This window comes from Pipistrellus kuhlii, unplaced genomic scaffold, assembly GCF_014108245.1.
Source record: "Pipistrellus kuhlii isolate mPipKuh1 unplaced genomic scaffold, mPipKuh1.p scaffold_m20_p_3, whole genome shotgun sequence".
Lineage (NCBI taxonomy): Eukaryota > Metazoa > Chordata > Mammalia > Chiroptera > Vespertilionidae > Pipistrellus > Pipistrellus kuhlii.
In genome coordinates this window covers 47,416,046-47,438,023 of record NW_023425529.1, presented here as the reverse complement: position 1 = coordinate 47,438,023, position 21,978 = coordinate 47,416,046, and the positions used below count along the sequence as shown (strand labels likewise).

At 60.8% G+C, this 21,978-nt stretch overlaps 1 protein-coding gene across 5 annotated transcripts; it reads left to right on the top strand.

Annotated features, from left to right (window-relative positions):
* The first annotated feature begins 335 nt into the window (after window positions 1–335).
* On the top strand, window positions 336–21,696 carry ITGA7 (integrin subunit alpha 7). 5 transcript variants are annotated; one of them, XM_045588054.1, is made up of 26 exons: window positions 336–701; window positions 5,403–5,530; window positions 5,631–5,710; window positions 7,019–7,274; window positions 8,127–8,246; window positions 9,094–9,301; window positions 9,419–9,612; window positions 10,529–10,617; window positions 10,733–10,860; window positions 10,998–11,090; window positions 11,283–11,344; window positions 11,490–11,659; window positions 12,104–12,253; window positions 13,619–13,734; window positions 14,264–14,456; window positions 14,528–14,608; window positions 14,714–14,793; window positions 14,915–14,989; window positions 15,122–15,224; window positions 15,718–15,894; window positions 16,421–16,561; window positions 17,805–17,918; window positions 18,591–18,689; window positions 18,775–18,900; window positions 19,732–19,844; window positions 21,011–21,184. In XM_045588054.1, exons 1-26 carry the CDS (start codon window positions 496–498, stop codon window positions 21,072–21,074), a joined length of 3,366 nt encoding a protein of 1,121 aa, XP_045444010.1. In that variant the 5' UTR covers window positions 336–495; the 3' UTR covers window positions 21,075–21,184. The 5 variants fall into 5 exon arrangements, with proteins under 5 accessions (XP_045444010.1, XP_045444009.1, XP_036313384.1 ...); XM_045588053.1 differs by lacking the exon at window positions 8,127–8,246 and adding an exon at window positions 7,733–7,864; XM_036457491.2 differs by lacking the exon at window positions 19,732–19,844 and having other exon boundaries at window positions 338–701; window positions 21,011–21,696.
* Window positions 21,697–21,978: the final 282 nt, after the last annotated feature.

Here is a 21,978-nt window from a genome sequence, read left to right as displayed (position 1 = left end):
CTCTCTCGCTCCCGCTCGCCATTCCCAGGCGCCGCCTCTACCCCTGGCGGGCTGGGCAGGAGAGAGGGCAGGAGAGGGCGAGGGCGCTGGGGCGGGGCTGGGGCGGGCAGAGAGGCCAGGGCTCGCCCCCGAAGGACAGGGCCCCCCCCCCCCCCCCCAAAGACCAGAGCCCCCCCCCAGGCCAGGCCCCACCCTAATGCCAGGTCCCACCCCGGGCGGCGGGCGCCCGGGCATCCCTCGCGGCGCGGCCTCCACCTGCGGGCGCGGGGGCGGGCGGAGGGCGGGGCGGGGCGGCGCCGGGGGAGGCGGGGGCCAGCGGACTCGGGCCGCGGCGGCCGCAGTTGTGGGGCGGCGTGGGGCGTTGTGGGGCGGCGGAGCGGGGAGAGCATTGGGAAGACCCGGGGACTCGGGACCGAGGCCGCCTGGGCCGCCTGGGTCCGGGGCGCGAGCGAGTTTCCCTGCGCTCGCGGGGAGCGCGCCTTGAGGGGCTCCCCCATGGCGGGGACCCCGGGCCGCGGTCCTCGGGGCGCCCCCGGGGTTGGTTACCTCCTGGGCGCCCTGCTCGCCGGATTGCTCTCCTCCGGGGCCGTCGCCTTCAACCTGGATGTGATGGGCGCGCTGCGCAAGGAGGGCGAGCCGGGCAGCCTGTTCGGCTTCTCGGTGGCGCTGCACCGGCAGCTGCAGCCGCGGCCCCAGAGCTGGTGAGTCCCCGCCCCAGACCCGCTCCTGGTCCATCGCCCCGTCCTCGAACCCCGCCAAGCCCGGGCTGTCCACCGACTCCCTGCCCCCGGGCCTGGAGCCGCCCTCGGCCGTCCCGGCTCTGCGGGGTGACCCTCAGCCCGGGGCGCGGGCTCTGCTCTGGGGATGCGCTGGAGAGCCAGGCTCTGGTCCTGGCAGGGACCACCTCCGCCTGCCCCCCACCCCTCTGCATCCTCGCCGCAGGCCTGAGGTGTGGCTCCCCTCCTTCAGAGGCCGAATCCCCCCCTGAGGGAGGGGACTGAGCATTCTGTCTCCGAGCACAGGAACAGGGGGAGAGGACAGAGAGGTAAAGGTGCCCTGGGAGGGGGAGGGGGGAGGGTAGATAGACTCCAGAAGTGACTTCCTGGCCAGGCCATTGCCATAGGCTGGAATGAGGGCGGCAGGACCCTGGGAGGCCAGGGGAGACCTGCCACTCCTGTGGCAAGACCACAGGAAAGCTGGGAGAGGACCGCAGGGGCAGAACAGAGAAGTTGGAGCAGCAGCGGGGAGAGAGAGAGAGAGAGAGAGAGAGAGAGAGAGAGAGAGAGAGAGAGAGAGAGAGAGAGAGAGAGAGAGAGAGGTATCCAGGAAGGATGCTGGCCAGGCTGTTGTCCTTCCTCCTCAGGAAATTTCCAGCTCCAGGAATCCCAGCAGCAGGGGAAGGCAGGAGGAGTGAGGGGCAGAGGACGGTGATTCTGGTTATGTTCTAGTCAGTTCGGGACCCACGGAAGAAGGACACGTGTGTGAGGCCTGAGACCGTCAGGCTCCCTGTACGGATGATTTTAAAAAGAGAGATGGGCAGGGGAGGAGAGCTTCCCGCCCCCTCCTGCCAGGGGCTTCCCGTCCAGGCCAGCCTAAGCCACACTAGATGTCCATTACTGGATCGATGCCCTCCACAGGGACTGTCTGCCCCAGCCACTGGCCTGGGGGCAGAGGGTAGGGGAAGAGCTCATTTCGCTTTTCCTGTGCTGGGAGGAGGGGCTGGGTCTGATCTTTCTTCTTCCATTATCCCTGTCATCAGGGAGCAGGGTCTCCCCCCCCCCCCCCCCCCCCGCCCCCAGCGTGCTTCCTCCCCCCCAAGTTTGCAACTGATTTCACCTCTTCTTCGGCCTTCTGTCTGCTTCCTCCCTCATCTGCCTTCCTCCCTCCTTCTCCCATCTGCCAGAGTTCCAGAACTGGAGGCCTTTTTAGGACATGCTGAACTCTCCGAGCTATTTCCAGACAAATTCTAGGTTATTTTTAATAGCTTGGTCTCTTGTCATTCCCCCCTCATCTCTAAAGGTGGCCCCTGACTCTGTCTCCCGGAGTCTGGCTGAGGGCATTCCCGTAGGGGCCTGACTGCCTACCCGGGATTTTGCCCCAGCAGGGGGCGCTCTGCTGCCTGGTGGCGCATGAGAGACCAAGTATAATACCTTGCTCATCCCTAGCTTTTGAGTTCCAGTTGTCCTTTCCCAGCACTCAAAAAGCTTAGAACAGCGCAGAGCTGTTCTAATAAAATAATTCCGTCCTGGCCGGTTTGGCTCAGTGGATAGAGCGTCGGCCTACGGACTGAAGGGTCCCAGGTTCGATTCCGGTCAAGGGCATGTACCTTGGTTGCGGGCACATCCCCAGTGGGAAGTGTACAGGAGGCAACTGGTCGATGTTTCTCTCTCATCGATGTTTCTGACTCTATCCCTCTCCCTTCCTCTCTGTAAAAAAATCAATAAAATATATTAAACCCCCCCCCCCCCAACACACAATCCCTGTATCCACAGAGTTAGAGAAGAGCTTTAGCACCTTACAGCAAGCCCAGATCCAAAGGCTTGGCCAGCCTTCAGGCCCAGCACCCTCCGCAGAGGCCACCCAGAGGGAGAGCCGGAGAGGGCGGGCTCGGTGAGAGCCTGCAGCGTGGGGAGAACCAGGAGGTGCAGTGGCCATGGGCTGCTCGCTGACCTCCGCTAAGCGCAGGTCTCCCGCTGCCCCCGCGGCCAGCATGCCTTCGCTTTGCTCTCTGGAGTGGCTGCAGCTGTGGCTACTGTTCTGCCCAGAGGCCTGGGGTGTCTGGGATCGTGGGAGGAAGCCAGGAAGGAGTGTGCGGCTGGGGCAGAGGTGGAGGGGCCAGAGGCTGTGTGGGAACTCTGTCCCAGGGAGGAGGGGCTGGTCCGTTCGCCAAGGGTGGGGCTGGGTGGATTCATGTGCTCAGCTCCTCTTCTCCCAGTAGACCCCCCGCCCCCCCCCCCCCCCGCCCCCGCCTCCTTTCTTTTTGGCCTGCAGAGGAGGTGCGAACCCTGAACACCGGCGGTTAGCTTCTCTGGTGCTTAGCTGTGCGCTGACCACCTGCGGCACCGCTTCTCTCAGAGATGGCTCCCGCGGGGTGGGAGATGTGTCAGGATCCCTGCAGACTTGTCTGAAGGTTGGCCATGCCACTCAGCTGCTGCTGCTTCTTCTTTAAAAAAAAAAAAAAAAAAAAAATATATATATATATATATATATTTTTTTTTTTTTTCTTAAAATATATTTTATTGATATTTTACAGAGAGGAGGAAGGGAGAGAGCTAGAGAGCTAGAAACGTCGATGAGAGAGGAATATCGACCACCTGCTTCCTGCACACCCCCTACTGGGGATGTGCCCACAATCAATGTACAAGCCCTTGACTGGAATCGAACCTGGGCCTTTCAGTCCGCAGACCAACGCTCTACCACTGAGCCAAACCGGTTTCGGCTTTTTTATTTTTATTTTTTTATTTTTTAAATATATTTTATTGAGTTTTTACAGAGAGGAAGAGAGAGAGGGATAGAGAGTTAGAAACATCGATGAGAGAGAAGCATCAGTCAGCTGCCTCTTGCACATCCCCTACTGGGGATGTGCCCACAACCAACGTACATGCCCTTGACAGGAATCGAACCTGGCTGGGACCTTTCAGTCTGCAGGCCGACACTCCATCCACTGAGCCAAACCTGTTTCAGCAGCTGCTTCTTCTTCTTCTTCTTCTTCTTCTTCTTCTTCTTCTTCTTCTTTTCTGCTCAGGGGTCTCCCCTCCCTCTCCTCTTCCCTCTCTGGCGGGGTCCCTGCTCGGGAGCGGGCCAGTCGCTGAGCTGGTGGGAAAGGCGTGGCATTGGAGCTGGGCCGCGTGCACCTGAGTTCCAGCGCACCGTTAACTTCTCGGAGCCAGGGTCCTCCGCGGAAGAGCAGAAAAGGAGCCTCGCGGGCTTGTGGTGGCGACTAAATGAGATGGTGCATGTGACGTGCCTCGCCCCGCACCTAGGTGGAGAGCGGTGAACGCCAGTTCCTCATGTCCCTGGCATTCAGCCTCAGCCTGGCCCAGAGTAGGTGCCGAATAAATATGGTTCCCTTGTCTCACCAGGGCCTGGCGCAGGGCTTGGCGGGTAGACTTTCAACAAGTAGTTGTTAACAAATGCCAAATGCATGCCATGCTCTCTTCCCTACTGCTGCTCCCCTCCACCCTTCTGCCTCTCGACACTGGCTCTGACACGGGCTGACAGCTGGGCAGAGCCGAGGGGGAGTTGTGGGAAGGGCGATGGCTCGGTGCCCTCCCCTCCCCCTGCACCATCAGAAATGGCACAGTGCCCCACGACGCCTGCCTGCGGCGCTGCCCCACACAGCTCCGGGCCTCCCCCGGGAAGCAGCGTGGGAGAGAGGCCTCGAGGCTGGCCCTGCTGCCTCTTTCCAGTCTCTCCTTCTTCGAAAAGAGGATCCCGGTCCAGCTGGGTGACAGTCACCTTTCCCCCGCCCCCCATTTGCTCCTGGCCCCGGGACTCAGCCCCGAGGGACCCGGGCAGCCTCCATTCCCAGCGCAGCCCTCTCCCAGGGAAGAAGCCTTGGCTGTGATTGTGGAAAATTGTCCTGCCAAGAAAGTTGTAGCTGGGAAAGTGTCTGAGGGGGAGGTAGGAGGCTGGGAGGGCGCGGGAGGGCGCGGGGTGGGTGGGAGCAATGGGAGAGGCGTAGCTGTGGGGGCGGCAGGAAGGATGGGAGTGTGTGGGGGGGGACGGAGGGAAGACTGGAGACCAAATGAGAGATTAGCCCCTGCCATGCTGCCTGCCTGCCGGCCGGAGTGGCTGATGGCATCCTGGGCTGGCAGGGTGCTGGGTGGGGTCTCTGGCGGGTCCCTGGTGGGAGGGTGGGGGAAGCAGGCCCATGTCCAGCCTCTTGCTTGGCCTCCGAAGCTGGTCCCCGGGCCACCTCGTGGTGCCAGTCTGGGCCTCTGTTACGCTTGCTCCCGGCATTCTCGGCATTTCTGGGAAGGTTTCCACAGGGCGGGAGGAGGGCAGGGCTCGGGAAGGGGGCCAGGGAGTGGGTGGAAAGGCCTGGCCAGGAACAGGTGCTGGAAACAGGCGGTTCTTTCAAACTAGCAGTGCTGGCCAGGCTGTTGGGTTGCTGTGTGTGTGTGAGTGTGAGTGTGTGAGTGAGTGTGTGAGTATATGTGTGTGTATGTGTGTGTATCTACTGTGCATGTGATTCTTCATCCGGATAGTATGTGTATAGGTAACATGATGATTACATGGCCAAGTATGTTAACCTGCCCTGGTCAGGACTTGGGAAATTGCCTTTTGGCCTTTGTTCTTAGCCCTTCCATCCTCTGCTTGGCACCGAGGGTTTGGGCCAGGGCACCTCCATGGAGGGGGAGCCTTCTGGCTGCTAACTCCTGCCCTGCCCCGTGGCACAGGCTGCTGGTGGGCGCTCCCCAGGCCCTGGCTCTGCCCGGGCAGCAGGCGAACCGCACTGGAGGCCTCTTCGCCTGCCCCGTGAGCCTGGAGGAGACGGACTGCTACCGGGTGGATATTGACCGGGGAGGTACGTGCGCTGTGGGAGCGGAGGGGGGGTGCATGTGGAGAGGGGAGGAGAGGACTTGGCCTCCGCCCCCCTCCCCTAATTCCCAGCTTCCTGCCTCCAGCTGATGTGCAGAAGGAGAGCAAGGAGAACCAGTGGTTGGGAGTTAGTGTTCGGAGCCAGGGTCCTGGGGGCAAGATTGTTGTGAGTACCACTTCCGTAACCTATGCCAGGGTGGGGTGTGTGCGCGTGTGCGTGCAAATGCATAGATGTGCTTACAGAACACAGGTTGGGCATTTGTATGATGGTCTGATTTCCAGGACCTCAAGGAGACACAAAAAAACATAAGGCCCCCGTCCTTATGAATTTAAACCACCTAAACATGTTATCTACTCATCCACTTGTCAAACGCTTACTGAGAACTTGCTAAGCACCAGGCATTGTGCTGGCTACCGAGAGAGGATGTGCAAAGACAGGGAACAGCTCGGTCCATGCCTCAAGCAGCTGCTGCATCTGTGGAGATTCTCACCCTCTCCTTCTCTGTCTTTCTCTGTCTCATTACTAACATGCACAAATACACAATTATTATTTTGTTCAAAGACTTTAAAAAATATATTTTGTTTATTTTTTACAGAAAGGAAGGGGGAGAAATAGAGAGTTAGAAACATTGATGAGAGAGAGTCATCGAACAGCTGCCTCCTGCACGTCCCCCACTGGGAATGTGCTCGCAACCAAGGTACATGCCCTTGACTGGAATTGAACCCGGGACCCTTCAGTCCACAGGCTGACGCTCTATCCACTGAGCCAAACCGGCTTCGGCTTGTTCAAAGACGTTTAAAAATTGTTTTTTAGAGAGAGTGGAAGGGAGAGGGAGAGAAAAAAAAATCAATGTGAGAGCAAAAACATCGATTAGCTGCCTCCTGCACACCCCCTATTGGGGATTGAGCCTGCAGCCCGGGCATGTGCCCTGACCGAATCCCACTGGCAGCCTGTTGGCACATGGGATGCTCCAGGGCCACAGTGATTAATATGAGTCAGTATGGGGCAGAGTGTGGTTAATGTTAAGTGGAAGGACAGTCCCCAGATGATCCGAGCCTGAAGAAGTGGCGAGAAAGGCCTCCTGCAGATGGGGTTGCTGAGCCAGGCTCTCAAGAATGACTGACACTCGGAGAGTGGAGCGGGGAGGGGGGCACGGTGATGTCCTGAGGGGCCAGGGCCAGGATCCGGCGTGGCGTGTTGGGTGCAATCATGAAGCCACGAGGCCTGTGTTCTGGCTTAGTCGTGCCCGTGGGTGCCCAGGGCACGGGAGTGGGTGCCGATGGGAGAGCGGTTCTGACAACACTGGGCTGGTGGTGTCCCAGCGGTGCCCGCACGGGGTCTGTGAGCGTGTGTGTGAGTGCGTGGTACGTGCCCACGAGGCAGCGCCTGCCAAGTGTCTGCGTGTGGGCAGCGTGGCTGGAGCAGGTCCCGGGCCCACCCAGGGGAACGGCCCCTCCCCCCCTCCTCCCGCAGACCTGTGCACACCGATACGAGGCCAGGCAGCGGGTGGACCAAGCCCTGGAGACGAGGGACGTGATCGGGCGCTGCTTTGTGCTGAGCCAGGACCTGGCCGTCCGGGACGAGCTGGACGGCGGCGAGTGGAAGTTCTGTGAGGGGCGCCCCCAGGGCCACGATCAGTTTGGGTTCTGCCAGCAGGGAGCGGCCGCCGCCTTCTCCCCCGACAGCCACTACCTCCTCTTTGGGGCCCCAGGAACCTATAACTGGAAGGGTGAGTCGCCCCTCCGGGAGGGGAGGAGGGAACCGACCCGTCCCCGTAGCGCAGAGAGGGGGTTGCGGGCAGCACGGGGCCACCACGCACGCCCACACGCCCGCCGCCACGGAGCCCCGGGCACCGCGCGCCTCCCGCCCCTGTCATGCCAGCACACACGTGAATGGAGGTGTCTCCTCTCCTTTGCATGGCCGAGGGCTCCTCCGCACGCTGGCATGAGCCCCCCACGCACGCTGGCCCTCCTTACCGCCACACCAGCCCGCACCTCGCCACGCACCCTGCCGCTGCTGAGCGGGCACTCGGTGAGTGGGCGCAGGTCTGGGGGACCCAGGAGCTCGGGGTTGGGGTGGGGGCGGGAGGCGGTGCCGGAGAGGAGAGGAGGGGCTCGCTGTGAGGCTGGCTAACCAGCGCCCGGCCTGAGGGGGCACTGACGGGCGCTGACGGGTCTGTCCTTGCAGGCACGGCCAGGGTGGAGCTCTGTGCGCAGGGCTCGGCGGACCTGGCCCACCTGGACGACGGGCCCTACGAGGCGGGGGGCGAGAAGGAGCAGGACCCCCGCCTCATCCCGGTCCCCGCCAACAGCTACTTGGGTAGGGACCCCTCCCAGCCCGGGGCCTCTCTAACCCTCTGCTCCTCTCTCTTGTCCCCCCTCTCCACGCTCCCACCCTCTCGTCTCCGTCTCCGTCTCCGTCTCTGTCCTCACCCCGTCGGCCTCTTTGTCTCTCGCGTGCGCTCTCTCCGCCGTTCCCTCTTCTCCTTCCCGCCTTGTGTCCGTCCGGCTGTGTTTCTCCGTGGCCCGTCTCCTGGACGTCCCTTCCCCGGTGTCTCTCCCCGCCCCCGGCCCCCCCGCAGGGTTGCTCTTTGTGACCAACATTGATAGCTCAGACCCCGACCAGCTGGTGTATAAAACTTTGGACCCCGCTGACCGGCTCCCAGGACCGGCCGGAGACTTGGCCCTGAATAGCTACTTAGGTTTGTAAGCGCCCACCCACGTCCTCCGGGGCCCTGGGGGCCTGGCCGGCTCCCCCTCCGCTCCTGCTCCACCTCCCGCTCCCCAACACACGCCCAGGGGAATACATTTCAGACACAAGCTGGGCCCGGTGACCAGGCCCCAAAGGGGCCGTAGAGCAAGAGCCCACCAGGCAGGGGTGGGGTGAGAAGCACTACGAGGCGGGTGGGAACCGTGTGGAAAGGAAGGAGGCTAGGCCTCCAGGGGGACCTTTGCTCAGGGGTGGATGGGGGACAAAAGCCTGCACAGGGGGTTGTGGGTGTGAGTTGAGTGTGAGTGTGAGTGTGTGCGTGCAGGAAGGTCTAGCCGTGCAGGTAAGTCCCTCTCGTTGTCTCATCTGCACACACCCCCCCCCCCCCCAGAGGAGGAGGAAGGAGGCCTGGGAGATATTTGGGTGGATCTTCCCCTCTTCCCTCGTCTCCCCCCTCCCTGTGAAGACTCTCTCCCGGCCGGGAGGGGGGACTGGAGGCGCAGAAGGTGTACTGGCCGGGATGGGCCCCTGGGTGTGCGGAGGGCAGACACGTTCTTTGGGAACCGGAGGGGGGGGCCTGCCCCAGCTCCTGCCTAGGGTCCGGCTTCTGGGCCATTGCCTTTCCCCCTCCTCCCCAGTCCCTGAGGCTGGTCTCATTGCACTTCCTGAGCCAAACTCCAGTCTCTGGGCGGTGGTGGGGGCCGGGAGGCCTCCGGAGGGCGGAGGAGGCGGGCTCTGGCGGTGATACGCGCCTCCGTCCTGGGCTGCAGACCCGTGAGGAGAGGGTGCGGGGCTGGGAGCCCTGGCTCTGAGCTCACCGGGAGGCCATGCCGGCCCAGGTTTCTCCATTGATTCGGGGAAGAGTCTGGTGCGAGCGGAGGAGCTGAGCTTCGTGGCAGGGGCCCCGCGGGCCAACCACAAGGGGGCCGTGCTCATTCTGCGCAAAGACAGCGCCAGCCGCCTGGTGCCCGAGGTGATGCTGTCCGGGGAGCGCCTGACCTCCGGCTTCGGCTACTCGCTGGCCGTGGCTGACCTCAACAACGACGGGTGAGCGGCGGCCGGGGCGGGGCCGGGAGCTGGTCCAGACGGTCCGGGGGCCTCTGGGGCTCCTGCCGACCTCCCTGGCGGGCAGGACCCCACACTGACTGCGCTCTCTCCCCGCAGCTGGGCCGACCTGATCGTGGGTGCCCCCTACTTCTTTGAGCGCCAGGAGGAGCTGGGGGGTGCGGTGTATGTGTACCTGAACCAGGGGGGCCGCTGGGCTGACGTCTCCCCGCTCCGGCTCTGCGGCTCCCCCGACTCCATGTTTGGGATCAGCCTGGCTGTCCTCGGGGACCTCAACCTAGACGGCTTCCCAGGTGTGCAGGGAACTGGAAGAGCTCAGGGGAGGGAGGGGCAGGGGCAGGGGCAGGGGCAGGGGCAGGGAGGTGCTTCAGAGGCCAAGGGGAGGGCTTCTCTCTATTTTGTTGTTGTTGTTGGCACTATTACAGATGTTGCCCATTCTCCCCCCAGCAAGGGGAGGACTTTTTAAAAAAATATATTTTATTGATTTTTTTACTAGAGAGGAAGGGAGAGGAATAGGGAGTTAGAAACATCAATGAGAGAGAATCATCGACCAGCTGCCTCTTGCACCCGCCCCACTGGGGAGGTGCCCCCAACCAAGGTACATGCCCTTGTCCGGAATCGAACCTGGGAGGGACCCTTCAGTCCACAGACCGACGCTCGACCACTGAGCCAAAGCGGTTTCGGCAGGGGAGGACTTTTGAGGGCTCAGGGAGGAGAGAAGCCACCTGGGCTCACGCCTGAACTTTGCCGTTTACGGGCTTTATGACCTCGGGCAAGTTACCTAACGTTTCTGCGTTAGTAACGTTTGCAGAGAGTAGCTGAGAGGTTTAAAAAGGGAGTGTGAGGTCCGGCCGGCCGGTGTGGCTCAGTGGTTGAGCCTTGATCTATAAGCCAGGAGGTCACAGCTCCATTCCAGGCCAGGGTACGTGCCTGGGTTGAGGGCTAGATCCCCAGGGTGGGGTGTGCAGGAGGCAGCCGATCCATGATCCTCTCTCATCATTGATGTGTCTGTCTCTCTCCCCCTCTCTGAAATCAATAGAAATATATTTTAAAAATGAGCTGTGAGGTGTGTAAGGGGCCTGGCCCCCCGTGGCTTCCCGATGAAATGGAACACATAGGATATGGAGCTGAGTGACGGAGGGACCGGGGGGGGGGGGCCCGGACCCCGCCACCCCTGCCCCCGCAGTCTGACTGCCTTTCTGCTTGCAGATATCGCAGTGGGCGCTCCCTTCGATGGGGACGGGAAGGTCTTCATCTACCACGGGAGCAGCCTGGGGGTCGTCACCAAACCCTCCCAGGTGAGGCCGCGTGGGGTGCGGGAGAGGGTGTGGGTGCCATGAGGAGCATGGCCACGGAGGGCAGGAGAGGAGGGGGCGGGGAGGCGGGGCGGCGGCTGACCCTCAGGACCCGCAGGTGCTGGAGGGCGAGGCCGTGAGCCTGAAGAGCTTCGGCTACTCCCTGTCGGGCGGCCTGGACGTGGACGGAAACCATTACCCCGACCTGCTGGTGGGCTCCCTGGCCGACACTGCCGTGCTCTTCAGGTGGGCGCCTGTCTTCCTCCTCCCTGAGGCCACAGGCCCCTCCCCCCCCCCCCCAATCTGTGCCGAAGAGGAGCCCCCTCCCACCTCCCAGCCTCATGTTCTCATGTTCTTTGTGCCCTCACCTCCCCTTTCCCCAGGGCCAGACCAGTCCTCCACGTCTCCCATGAGGTGTCCATTGATCCACCAGCCATCGACCTAGAACAACCCAACTGTCTTGACGGCCTGGTCTGGTGAGGCGGGATGGAGGGAGGGAGGCGGGGTGGGGAGCGCCAGGGCCCCCGGGCCCCTCTCCCTCCTCCATCTCTCTGCCTAGCTTGGCCCTGGGGGCTGAGGCTGGGTCAGGAGTGGGCAGGGTGGGGGTGGGGCCTTGGCCCATCAGCCTTGCCTGACTCAAGAGCTAGCCTTTTGCGCCTCCCCCACAGCGTGAACATGAGAATCTGTTTCAGCTACATTGCAAACCCCAGCAGCTACAGCCCTGTGGTGGGTGAGTGAGGTCCCCTTCCCACCTCCCACCCCTTGGGGTGTCAGGCTGGGTCACTCCACGGCGGAGAGATGGGCCCCCGGGAACAGGGCCGGGTGGAAGCAGCTCCCTAGCTCACTGTCTCCTCTCCTCTCCCCACTTGCCGAAGCCCTCAACTATGTGCTAGACGGGGACACAGACCGCAGGCTCCGGGGCCAGGTCCCCCGGGTGACCTTCCTGAGCCGCGGCCCCGATGACCCCAAGCACCAGGCCTCGGGCACCGTGCGGCTGCAACACCAGCAAGACCGAGTCTGCGGAGACACCATGTTTCAGCTACAGGTGGACACTGACCCCTGGGCCGCTGAGGGTCACGGCCATGGCATGAGCCCTTTCCCTGGATTCCTCTCAGCTCCTTCCCTAACACGCACACCTCACCCTGAGAGCTGGGCTTTCGGGAAGCCTCCCTTACGGGCTGCCCTCTTCCTCCTCCCCCTCCTCCTCGCCTGCCTCCTTCGTATGTCTCCTGCCAAGTTCGGGACTCCCGGGAGATGGAGATGGCAGGGTCCATGGTCCCACCTGGTCCTCAAAGCCTACGTCCTGGGTCTCTTCCCTGTTCCACCCTAGTCACTCTCCCTTCCTGCTCCGGTCGCCACTTTTCTCCTTCATCTCTCTCCCTAACCGTCTTTCCAAGAGTCAGAATTTGGCCTAGGTCTGGGTGGGGCCTTGGTCAAGGCTACGGCCTGGGGATTGTCCCTGTATTCATTTCATCTTTCCCCTTCCCAGGAGAAGGTCAAAGACAGGCTTCGGGCCATCGTGGTGACCCTGTCCTATAGTCTTCAGACCCCTCGGCAAAGGCGGCAGGCTCCTGGCCAGGGGCTGCCCCCAGTGGACCCCATCCTCAATGCCCACCAGCCCAGCACCCATCGCGCGGAGGTGAGCGTGGGTTCTGGGTTAGCCCGGGAGGAGCTGCCGGGAGGAGCGCCGGGAGGAGCTGCCGGGAGGAGCAGTGGCCATTGCCCCTCACCAGTGACACCCGATCCTCGCTTGCCCAGTTCCTTCACACGCCCCCCAGCAGCTCCTCATGTCTCCAGGGGCTGTGACAACGGGACCCCAGAGTGGAAATGGCCCAAAGGGCCACTAGTTCCTAGTCAGAGGGGACAGCGCTCTGATTCTATGGGTCCCTCAGGGGCCCAGGCTGACGTGGGTCTGCCATTTTTAAAATATATTTTATTGATTTTTTTTACCGAGAGGAAGAGAGAGGGATAGAGAGTTAGAAACATCGATGAGATGCCGAGACCGGTTTGGCTCAATGGATAGAGCGTCGGCTTGGGGACTGAAGGGTCCCGGGTTCGATTCCGGTCAAGGGCATGTACCTTGGTTGTGGGCACATCCCCAGTAGGAGGTGTGCAAGAGGCAGCTGATCAATGACTCTCTCTCATCGATGTTTCTAACTCTCTATCTCTCTCCCTTCCTCTCTGTACAAAATCAATAAAATATATTAAAAAAAAGAAAAAAAAGAAACATCGATGAGAGACATCGATCAGCTGCCTCCAGCACACCCCCTACTGGGGATGTGCCCACAACCAAGGTACATGCCCTTGACCGGAATCGAACCCGGGACCCTTCAGTCTGCAGGCCGACGCTCTGTCCACTGAGCCAAACCGGTTTCGGCGGGTCTGCCATTTAAATGTGGCTCCCAAGGCCCCTCGGCGGAGCACAGAGCTCCTCGCCTGGCTCTGATGGGCAGTCTGGGCGTGGCCTCCTCCCTTTCTCTTCGCCTCCCGAATTCGGACGCAGCTACATGCAAGGGAGACTGGGCAAACACGGTCTTGCTGTGGACCAGCCTGCTAGTCTCTACAGCGGCGCCACAGCACTCCCATCGCCGTACTGATGGGGACCCAGCTCAGTGTGGCTAGCTGACCCGCCCAGTCCACACAGCTGGGAAGCACAGATCTGGAGGTGGAAGCCTGTGATCCTCGACCCCACCATGTGGCTTGGTGACACATTCGCACCCTTTCTTGTCCCCTAGGAGTGACCCTCTCCTCAGGTCCCCTCCCAGCCCTGGCCAAGGTGCTCAGTTGGCTGGAGCATCATCTTGTACACAAAAAGGTGGTCAGGGCACATACCCAGGTTGCGGGTTAGATGCCTGGTTGGGGCACCTGCAGGAGGCAACCTCTCTCTCTCTCTCCTCTCTCTCTCTCTCTCTCTCTCCTCTCTCTTTCTATCTCTCTCTCTTTCATCTTCCTCTCTTTAAAATAAACAAAACAAAAAACAAAACAAAACAAAATCTCTCCCCAGATCCACTTCCTGAAGCAAGGCTGTGGTGATGATAAGATCTGTCAGAGCAACCTGCAGCTGGTGCACGCCCGCTTCTGTGCCCGGGTCAGCGACACGGAGTTCCAGCCTCTGCCCATGTGAGGGGGGAAGGGGGGCAGGTGGGGTGGGCAGGCAAGAGCTCAAGGAACGGAAGAAAGCCCCTTTGGGAGGGGCTGAGCCCGCAGAGAGAGGGAGGCTGAAGGCTGGGGGAGACCTGCTGACGAGTCAGAAGACAGCAGACGAGGGTCCGTGAGGGGGCACGGGGCTGCCGTGCAAGGAATACCAGCCCTTCACAACACACGTGATAGTGTGCAGTTTACACACATCCCACCGTTGCGTCTTCACAGCCCTGTGAGGGAGGAATCATTACTAGTCCCACTTCATAGACGGAGAACAGAGGCCTAGAGAGGTTAAGAGGTTACTTGCCCAAGAGGAGTCAGCGGAGGAGCTGGGATCAGAACGAAGGTCCCTGCATCTCTGGAACATGGGGAGGACCTGAGGCTTGGGCAGGTGGGAGCAGAGGCGCAGGGAGTGGAGGCAGTGGCATTGATTAGGGGAGGGAGGCAGGAGTGGGTGAGGCAGGGGGAGATTTTCTGACCTCAGAGTGAGAGAGATCTGACCCTCTAGGGATGAGGATGGGACAACAGCCCTGTTTGCACTGAGCGGGCAGCCATTCATCGGCCTGGAGCTGAAGGTCACCAACTTTCCCTCGGACCCAGCACAGCCCCAGGCTGACGGGGACGATGCCCACGAAGCCCAGCTGCTGGTCAGCCTCCCTGCCTCTCTGCACTACTCCGGAGTGCGGGCCCTGGATCCTGCGGTGAGGACCCGGGCGGGGCTGGCCTGGGGGCCTGCATGAACCCAAAATGACTCCTCCTCTCCCCGCTCCAGGAGAAGCCCCTGTGCCTGTCCAACGAGAACGCCTCTCATGTGGAGTGTGAGCTGGGGAACCCCATGAAGAGAGGTGCCCAGGTTGGCACATCTGCCCTTATCCCTATCTGAGTGACCTCTAACCCCTGACCCCGCCTCAGGCTCCGGGCTTCCCTTGACTCTAATCCCACTCCACCGTTGGCCTAGATCTCCTTCTACCTCATCCTCAGCACCTCAGGCATCACCATCGAGACCACGGAGCTGGAGGTGGAGCTGCTCTTGGCCACGTAAGCCTGCCGGGCCTGCGGGGGGGTAAGGTCGGGGGACAGTGGAGTCGATGTCTGCCTAGAAGGGGCTCACCCCTTGCGGTGGTGCCTGTGCCCACCCCTGCCTTTGCCCACACGCCAGGATCAGCGAGCAGGAGCTGCACCCGGTCTCTGTGCGGGCCAACGTCTTCATTGAGCTGCCGCTGTCCATTACGGGGTAAGCCCTGCCCCCCGGACCTGCGCTGGAGGGGCAGGCGTTGGCGCTCCCAAGCCCAGGCCTGGGCTCTGCCTCCTGACCCTCCGTCTGGCCTCAGGCCGCCTCAGTCCCCGTGTGACCCCTCTTCTCCAGGGCGGCCATTCCCCAGCAGCTCTTCTTCTCCGGCGTGGTGCGGGGGGAGAGCGCCATGCGGTCTGAGCGGGATGTGGGCAGCAAGGTCAAGTATGAGGTCACGGTGAGTGTCCTGGTGGGTGGGTCCCTCAGGGTCTCCCTCCCTTCTTGGCACAGAGAAGTGTCTGAGGCAGGTCCCAGGGTCGGGTCTTCTCCTGCATGGCGAGTTCGAGGCCTGCCCGGCTCTGGACCTCAGCGGTGGGCAGGCGTTTCCTGGCCATCTCTGACGGGGGAGGCCGGGAGAGCCCTGGGAAGCTTCTCTGCCTGGGGCCGCAGCGGGAGCGGGGCGGGGGCACAGGAGAACGTGGGGGGAGAGCTGATGTCTCTCCTCAGGAGGCTGCTCTGGCTTGGCTGGGGCTTCCCACACCTCCCAGGGACATCTCCAGGTTTTCCTGGGTTAGGGGTTGGCAGAGTGGTGCCCAGTGGGGTCCCGGGTCCTGAATCTTCGTTGAAACTGTGCTTCCCGAGGCCCTCCCCTCGACCCTATCCCCTCCCTCTCCGTGACTGAGGGCCGCCTGGAAACCAAGCTCCCTCCCTTCCCCTTCTCTGTGCCACAGGTCTCCAACGAGGGCCAGTCACTCAACACCCTTGGCTCCGCCTTTCTCAACATCATGTGGCCCCACGAGATTGCCAACGGGAAGTGGCTGCTGTACCCCATGCGGGTGGAGCTGGAGGGCGGGCAGGGCCCTGGGCAGAAGGGACTCTGTTCCCCCAGGCCCAACATCCTCCACCTGGTGAGCAGGGTGGGCGGGGCTGAGGCTGGGTGGGCGGGGCTGTGAGGCAGGGTGGGTGTGGCTGTGAGGCAGGGGCGGGGCTGAGGCCGGGTGGGCAGGGCTGTGAGGCAGGTGGGCGGGTCTGAGGCAGGATGGGCGGGGCTGTGATGCAGGGTGTGTGTGGCTGTGTGGGCGGGGCTGTGAGGCCGGGTGGGCGGGGCTGAAACAGGGTGTGTGTGGCTGTGTGACTGTGTGGGCGGGGCTGTGAGGCCGGGTGGGCGGGGCTGAGGCAGGGTGGGCAGGGCTGTGAGGCAGGGCGGGCGGAGTTGAGGCAGGGTGGGAGGGGCTGTGATGCAGGGTGGGTGTGGCTGTGTGACTGTGTGGGCGGGGCTGTGAGGCAGGGGAGCAGGGTAAGACTTGGGAAGCGTGTCAGGGGGCTGGGCATGTGTGGGTGGGTGGGGGCCAGGAGGAAGGCAGCGGGAGGAGATGCCATCTCAGGATTGCCGTATTTGGAGGGACACTCACGGGCCCCTTTCCCCACATCCAGGACGTGGACAGCAGGGACAGGAGGCGTCGGGAGCTGGAGCAGCCAGAGCAGCCGGAGCAGCAGGTGCCTCCTGAGCAGCAGGAGCCTAGCACATCCTGGTGGCCAGTGTCCTCTGCTGAGAAGAAGAAAAACATCACCCTGGTGAGGGCAGGCGAACGTGTGCGGGCAGAATGGGGGTGTGTGGGTGTGACAGAGGGTGCTGGGGCATGAGCTCCCTTCAGTGAGGTGGGTGCCGCGGAGGCTGGGCTGCTGGGAGGTGTGATGGACAGTCCCACAAATCTGCCAAGTGCTGACTCCAGAGCGGGCAGTTGGCTGTGCATTCGGTGCTCCTCACATTTATACCAAAGAGAACACATTATTATTATTTTTTAATTTTTTAAAAAATATTTTATTGATTTTTTTTACAGAGAGGAAGGTAGAGGGATAGAGTTAGAAACATCGATGAGAGAGGGAATCATTGATCAGCTGCCTCTTGCACACCCCCTACTGGGGATGTGCCCGCAACCAAGGTACGTGCCCTTGACCAGAATCGAACCTGGGACTTTTCAGTCTGCAGGCTGATGCTCTATCCACTGAGCCAAACCGATTAGGGCAAGGCCTTGTTTTTGACTGAGGGTTCTTGATTTACTTAAAAGTAGCAAAGAAAAAGATGATTGACAGCATTCAAACATTCTCAAGCCATTCTTCTGTCTCTGAAGTGTGTTGAGTGTACGTTTTTAGGCAAGTAGACCATTAGGTGAAGGTAGACCTTTAGGTGAAGGAAGGCCAAATGGTATCGGTCAGGCCTGGAAGGAGCGGGGCCTGAGTCCCCCAGCCTCTCCTGTCAGTGCGTCTGGGCTCAGTAGGAGTACGGCTTTGCCCAGTATGGACTGAGTTCCAATATGAGCTTCACCACCTACCAGCTTTGCTAGCTCTGGGACCTAAGGTAGGTCACCTGGCCGCTTTGAGCCTCCGAGTCCTAATTGGGAAAATGGGGATGATGACAATATGCGTCTTGCAGGGTAGCTGTAAAGCTTAAAGGAGGTAAGGACCTGGCAGGTAGTAGGTGCTCAATTAATGGGACCAACATCAATTCACATCAACATCAACCGGGAAAGCTAATCTGCCTGCTGCTGTGGAGGAAGAGCCCTCCGCCCTGCTCCCATCATTTCAAAGCCAAACAGCCCAGATTAGGGGTAGGGTTAGTCTGGAAAGACTTCCTGGAGGAGGGGAGTTTGAGGCCTGGTCATGAAAATAGAGATATGGGTGAAGAGTAAGGAGAAAAGGATGCGGGGGCTCATGGAGGGATGGAGGCAGGCTCCGGGCAGACTGTGTGGCTGCCTTTGTGAGATGCTGGGCCCCGGGCAGGCTCAGCAGCTCACAGCCCTGTCCGTCTTGTCCCCAGGACTGCGCCCGGGGCACCGCCCGCTGCGTGCTGTTCAGCTGCCCCCTCTACAGCTTCGACCGCGCGGCCGTGCTGCACGTGTGGGGCCGCCTCTGGAACAGCACCTTCCTGGAGGTGAGGTGTGGCTGGGCTCCGACTGGGTGTCCTCTTCCCCGCAGCCCCTCCAGGACTCTCCTCCCTTCTGTCTCGTCCCTTTCCAAACGCACCACACTCTTCTTAAAAAATTTAAAAACATTTTTATTGACTTCAGAGAGGAAGGAAGAGGGAGAGAGAAACATCGATGAGAGAGAATTGTTGATTGGCTGCCTCCTCACGCCTCTCACTGGGGATGGAGCCCGCAACCCGGGCATATGTCCTGACCAGGAATGGAACTGTGACCTCCTGGTTCATAGGTCAACACGCAATCACTGAGCCACACTATATGGGTACCACACTCTCTTTTTTTTTTAAAATCTTTTATTGATTTCAGAGAGGAAGGGAAAGGGAGAGAGAGAGAGAAACATCAATGATGAGAGAGAATCATTGACCAGCTGTCTCCTGCACTCCCCCGACTGGGGATTAAGCCTGCAACCCGGGCATGTGCCCTGACTGGGAATTGACCTGTGACTTCCTGGTTCATAGGTTGATGCTCAACCACTGGGCCACACCAGCTGGGCTGCAGCGCACTCGTAAACCCAGTCAGGCAGAAAGACCCTCTGTGCTGGGCACCATTCTGCAATTTCAGGAGCTGGGGGTGGCGGTGAGGGGCGAGGCCTTGAGGAGGAGGTCTGCTCCCTGGCCCCTTAGGAGTACTCAGCTGTGAAGTCCCTGGAGGTGATCGTCCGAGCCAACATCACCGTGAAGTCTTCCATCAAGAACCTGGTGCTCAGAGACGCCTCCACAGTGGTGAGCGGCAGGGCTGTGGCTGGGGGCCGGGGAGCTCTTCTCTCCTGCCGCCTCAGCTCTTGCTCCATGAACCCTCGCTCCCCAGATCCCCGTGATGGTGTACCTGGACCCCGTGGCCGTGGTGGCAGAGGGCGTCCCCTGGTGGGTCATCCTCCTGGCTGTGCTGGCTGGGCTGCTGGTGCTGGCGCTGCTGGTGCTGCTCCTGTGGAAGGTGCGGCTGGGGGTGGGTGGGGTGGCGGGGGTGAGGGGAGGTTGGTGAGGGGGAGGGTGGCGGTGGTGGGGGCGGGGCTGGGCTTCCTGGGCATGGAGGTGGCCTTTCACGCGTGGCTCTCAGCCACCCCTTCTCATTTACTCAGCAAACCTGCAGGGAGCACCTGCTCTGCATGTGCCAGGAACTCTGGCAGGTTCTGGTGGCTTCAGAAACAAGTCAGATGCAGATGTTGGCCCCAGGGATTTGACGGTCTAGGGAGGGAGGGGAGCCTTGTCGTCAGAATGGGCAGGACGTTGAGAAAGTGCAGTGGGCGTTCTGAGGAGGGATGGCTCGCGGGCAGGAGGCCCAGGAGCCAGGCCTTAGAAGAAGGGGGGGTGGTAGGGTCTGGATGTGGGAGGTGAGGTGGGGGCGTCATGGAGGCAGGGAAGTGTGGCCTGGCCCCATTAGAGCACAGCGGGGTCAGGCTGGGAAGGACAGTGGCCTGAGGGCCCAGCCCGGGGCCTCTCCCAGGAAACTGCCTCTGGGACTGAACTTGGAGCCTCCACATACCAGGTTCCCGCGGACATCCCTGCAGACACCGAGTGTAGACAGAATCCACTTTGTGCCTGGGATCCACATAAAGGCACACTGAGTACAGGCCATACCCGTCCCTCATGCCACATGGAGACCAGACCATCGCCTGGCGGGAACCTGGCCGGGCCTGGGGGAGATGGCCGCCTTCATGAAACGGGGCTCCCTGTTCCCGCCCAAGGGGGACGGAGCAGAGACAGCCCATCCTCCCTCGGTCTCCCTGTCCCCCTCATTGGCTCCCCTCCTCCCTTGACATCCCAGTGTGGCTTCTTCCGTCGGAGCAGCCAGAACTTATCTTTCCCCACTAACTATCACCGGGCTCGCCTGGCCGTGCAGCCCTCGGCTGTGGAAGTTGGGGGTCCAGGGACCGTGGGGTAATTTTTGTTTGTGTGCATGTGTGTGTGTGTGAGTGTGTGTGTAAAAATGTGTGTGTATACAAGTATGTGTGCATGTGTGTACAAATGTGTGTGCATGTGTGTTTGTGTGCGTATACAAGTATGTGTGCACGTGTGTACACATGTGTGTAAAAATGTGTGTACGTGCATGTGTGTTTGTGTGTATACAAGTACGTGTGCATGTGTGCACAAATGTGTGTGTATGTGTGTGAGTGCATGCGTGTTTGTGTGTGTATACAAGTACATGTGCATGTGTGCACAAATGTGTGTGTATGTGTGTGAGTGCATGTGTGTTTGTGTGTGTATACACGTATATGTGTGCATGTGTGTACAAGTGTGTGTGTGTGTGTGTGTGTGTGTGTGTGTGTGTGTAGCATGCCAGCATTCAGGAACAGTCAGGGTGAAGAAATGAGATTGCATGAGGGCGGGGAGAGCTCTAATTTAAGGATGGAAGGTAACTTACGGATGAGCTTGTGAGAGTGAGTACACACAGCCGGGGGCATGCACAGGGGCGGGCGGGGTCTTGCAGTGTGAGCATGTGGAGTGCGGGCGGTGCCTGCCTTTTCTTGGGCATGAGTGCAGAGACAAACATGCAAGGAGGCACCGCACAGCCTGAGCATGTGCAGTCTGAGTGTGAGTGCAGCATGTTCAGGGTTTAGGGAGGGGTGGGGTCACCAAGCTCATGGGGAGAAGGCCCTGTCCTGAGGGGATGCTGCCAGTGAGCACACAGGTTGTACATGTCTGTGGCCTGAGAGGAGTCATTCCGGCGTAGGCAGGGCTTTAGGAAGCCATGCTTTTCCTCAGATGTTGTTTGTGTTCTGGGCAATGGGTCTCCTAAGAAGCGTGTGCTGGGGGAAGCCTTTGGGGTTCCACCTCCACGCCCTCCCTCAGGCACCACGGGAGATGTCCTTGGTCTTGCTCCTTGGCCCCTCCTGGTCTTCCTCTCGCCGTAAATGAGAACCTGGGGACGCGGCACTGACGGCGGCACTGGGTCAGGGGGGCGAGGCTGCTGCCCCATCTCCTTCCTGCTGCACTTGGTCCTTTCTGTGCCAGGGGCGGTGGAGCCGGGAGCTGGGCTGTGCTGGGCATCTGCCCCAGGGACCTCAGTCCGCCGCCTCCTCACGTCTGGCCCGGTGTTCTCACAGATGGGATTCTTCAAGCGGGCGCAGTACCCCGAGGCCACCACCGTGCCCCAGTACCACGCGGTGAAGATCCCGCGCGAAGACCGGCAGCAGTTCAAGGAGGAAAAGACCGGCACCATCCTGAGGAGCAACTGGGGCAGCCCCCGGCGGGAGAGCCCCGATGCTCACCCCATCCTGGCTGCGGACGGGCACCCTGAGCTGGGCTCCGACGGGCACCCTGTGCCAGGCACTGCATAGCCGCCTGGGCCCCGCATGGCCCACGTGTCCCCTCCACCCCTTCCCCAGAGAGGGCGCCTCGGGAGGGAGAGTGCAGAGTGGCTGCTGGTGTCCCAGCAGGATTTTCAGGATCTGTTTCCTTAGAGGCCCAGACCTCTCCTCCCGAACTTCCCCTTAGAACACTGTGAGATGAGGGGGAATCAGGAACAGGGTCGCGGGGTAGGTGAGGGCGGCGATGTCCTGATGCGAGGTGGGGCTCATCTCTCCCTCTCCCATTCACCCAGTGTAACAGGACCCCAAGGACCCGTCTCCCCAAAAGTGCCTTAGCCCAGAAGGTTGGGGAGGAGGTGGCGTTGCTGACTCAGGGGCTCTTCCCTCCCTCGTTTCCCCTCTCCTCTGACCTTAGATTGCTGCACCAATCTAGTGGGTTTTGTTTATTTATTAAAAAAAAAAACAAAAACATTTGGAACAAACCTCTGGCCTCTTTGCTGAGTTCTGCTCACTGACCCTCAAGGTTTTCAGGAGAGGCCTGCCTCTCTCTGACCCCCACAGCTCAGGACAAAGGTGGCAATGGGCAGGGACCTGGCAGCAATGCATGCATCTTGAATTCTGTGACCAGATCCTGGAGAGGCATGGATGTGGTCTCAGAAGGAAGGAAGGGGGCATAGGACCTTGCGAACAACATTATTTGTAACCAGAAGCCTGGTGCTCGAATTTGTGCACCAGTGGGGTCCCTCCGTCTGGCTTGTGAGATT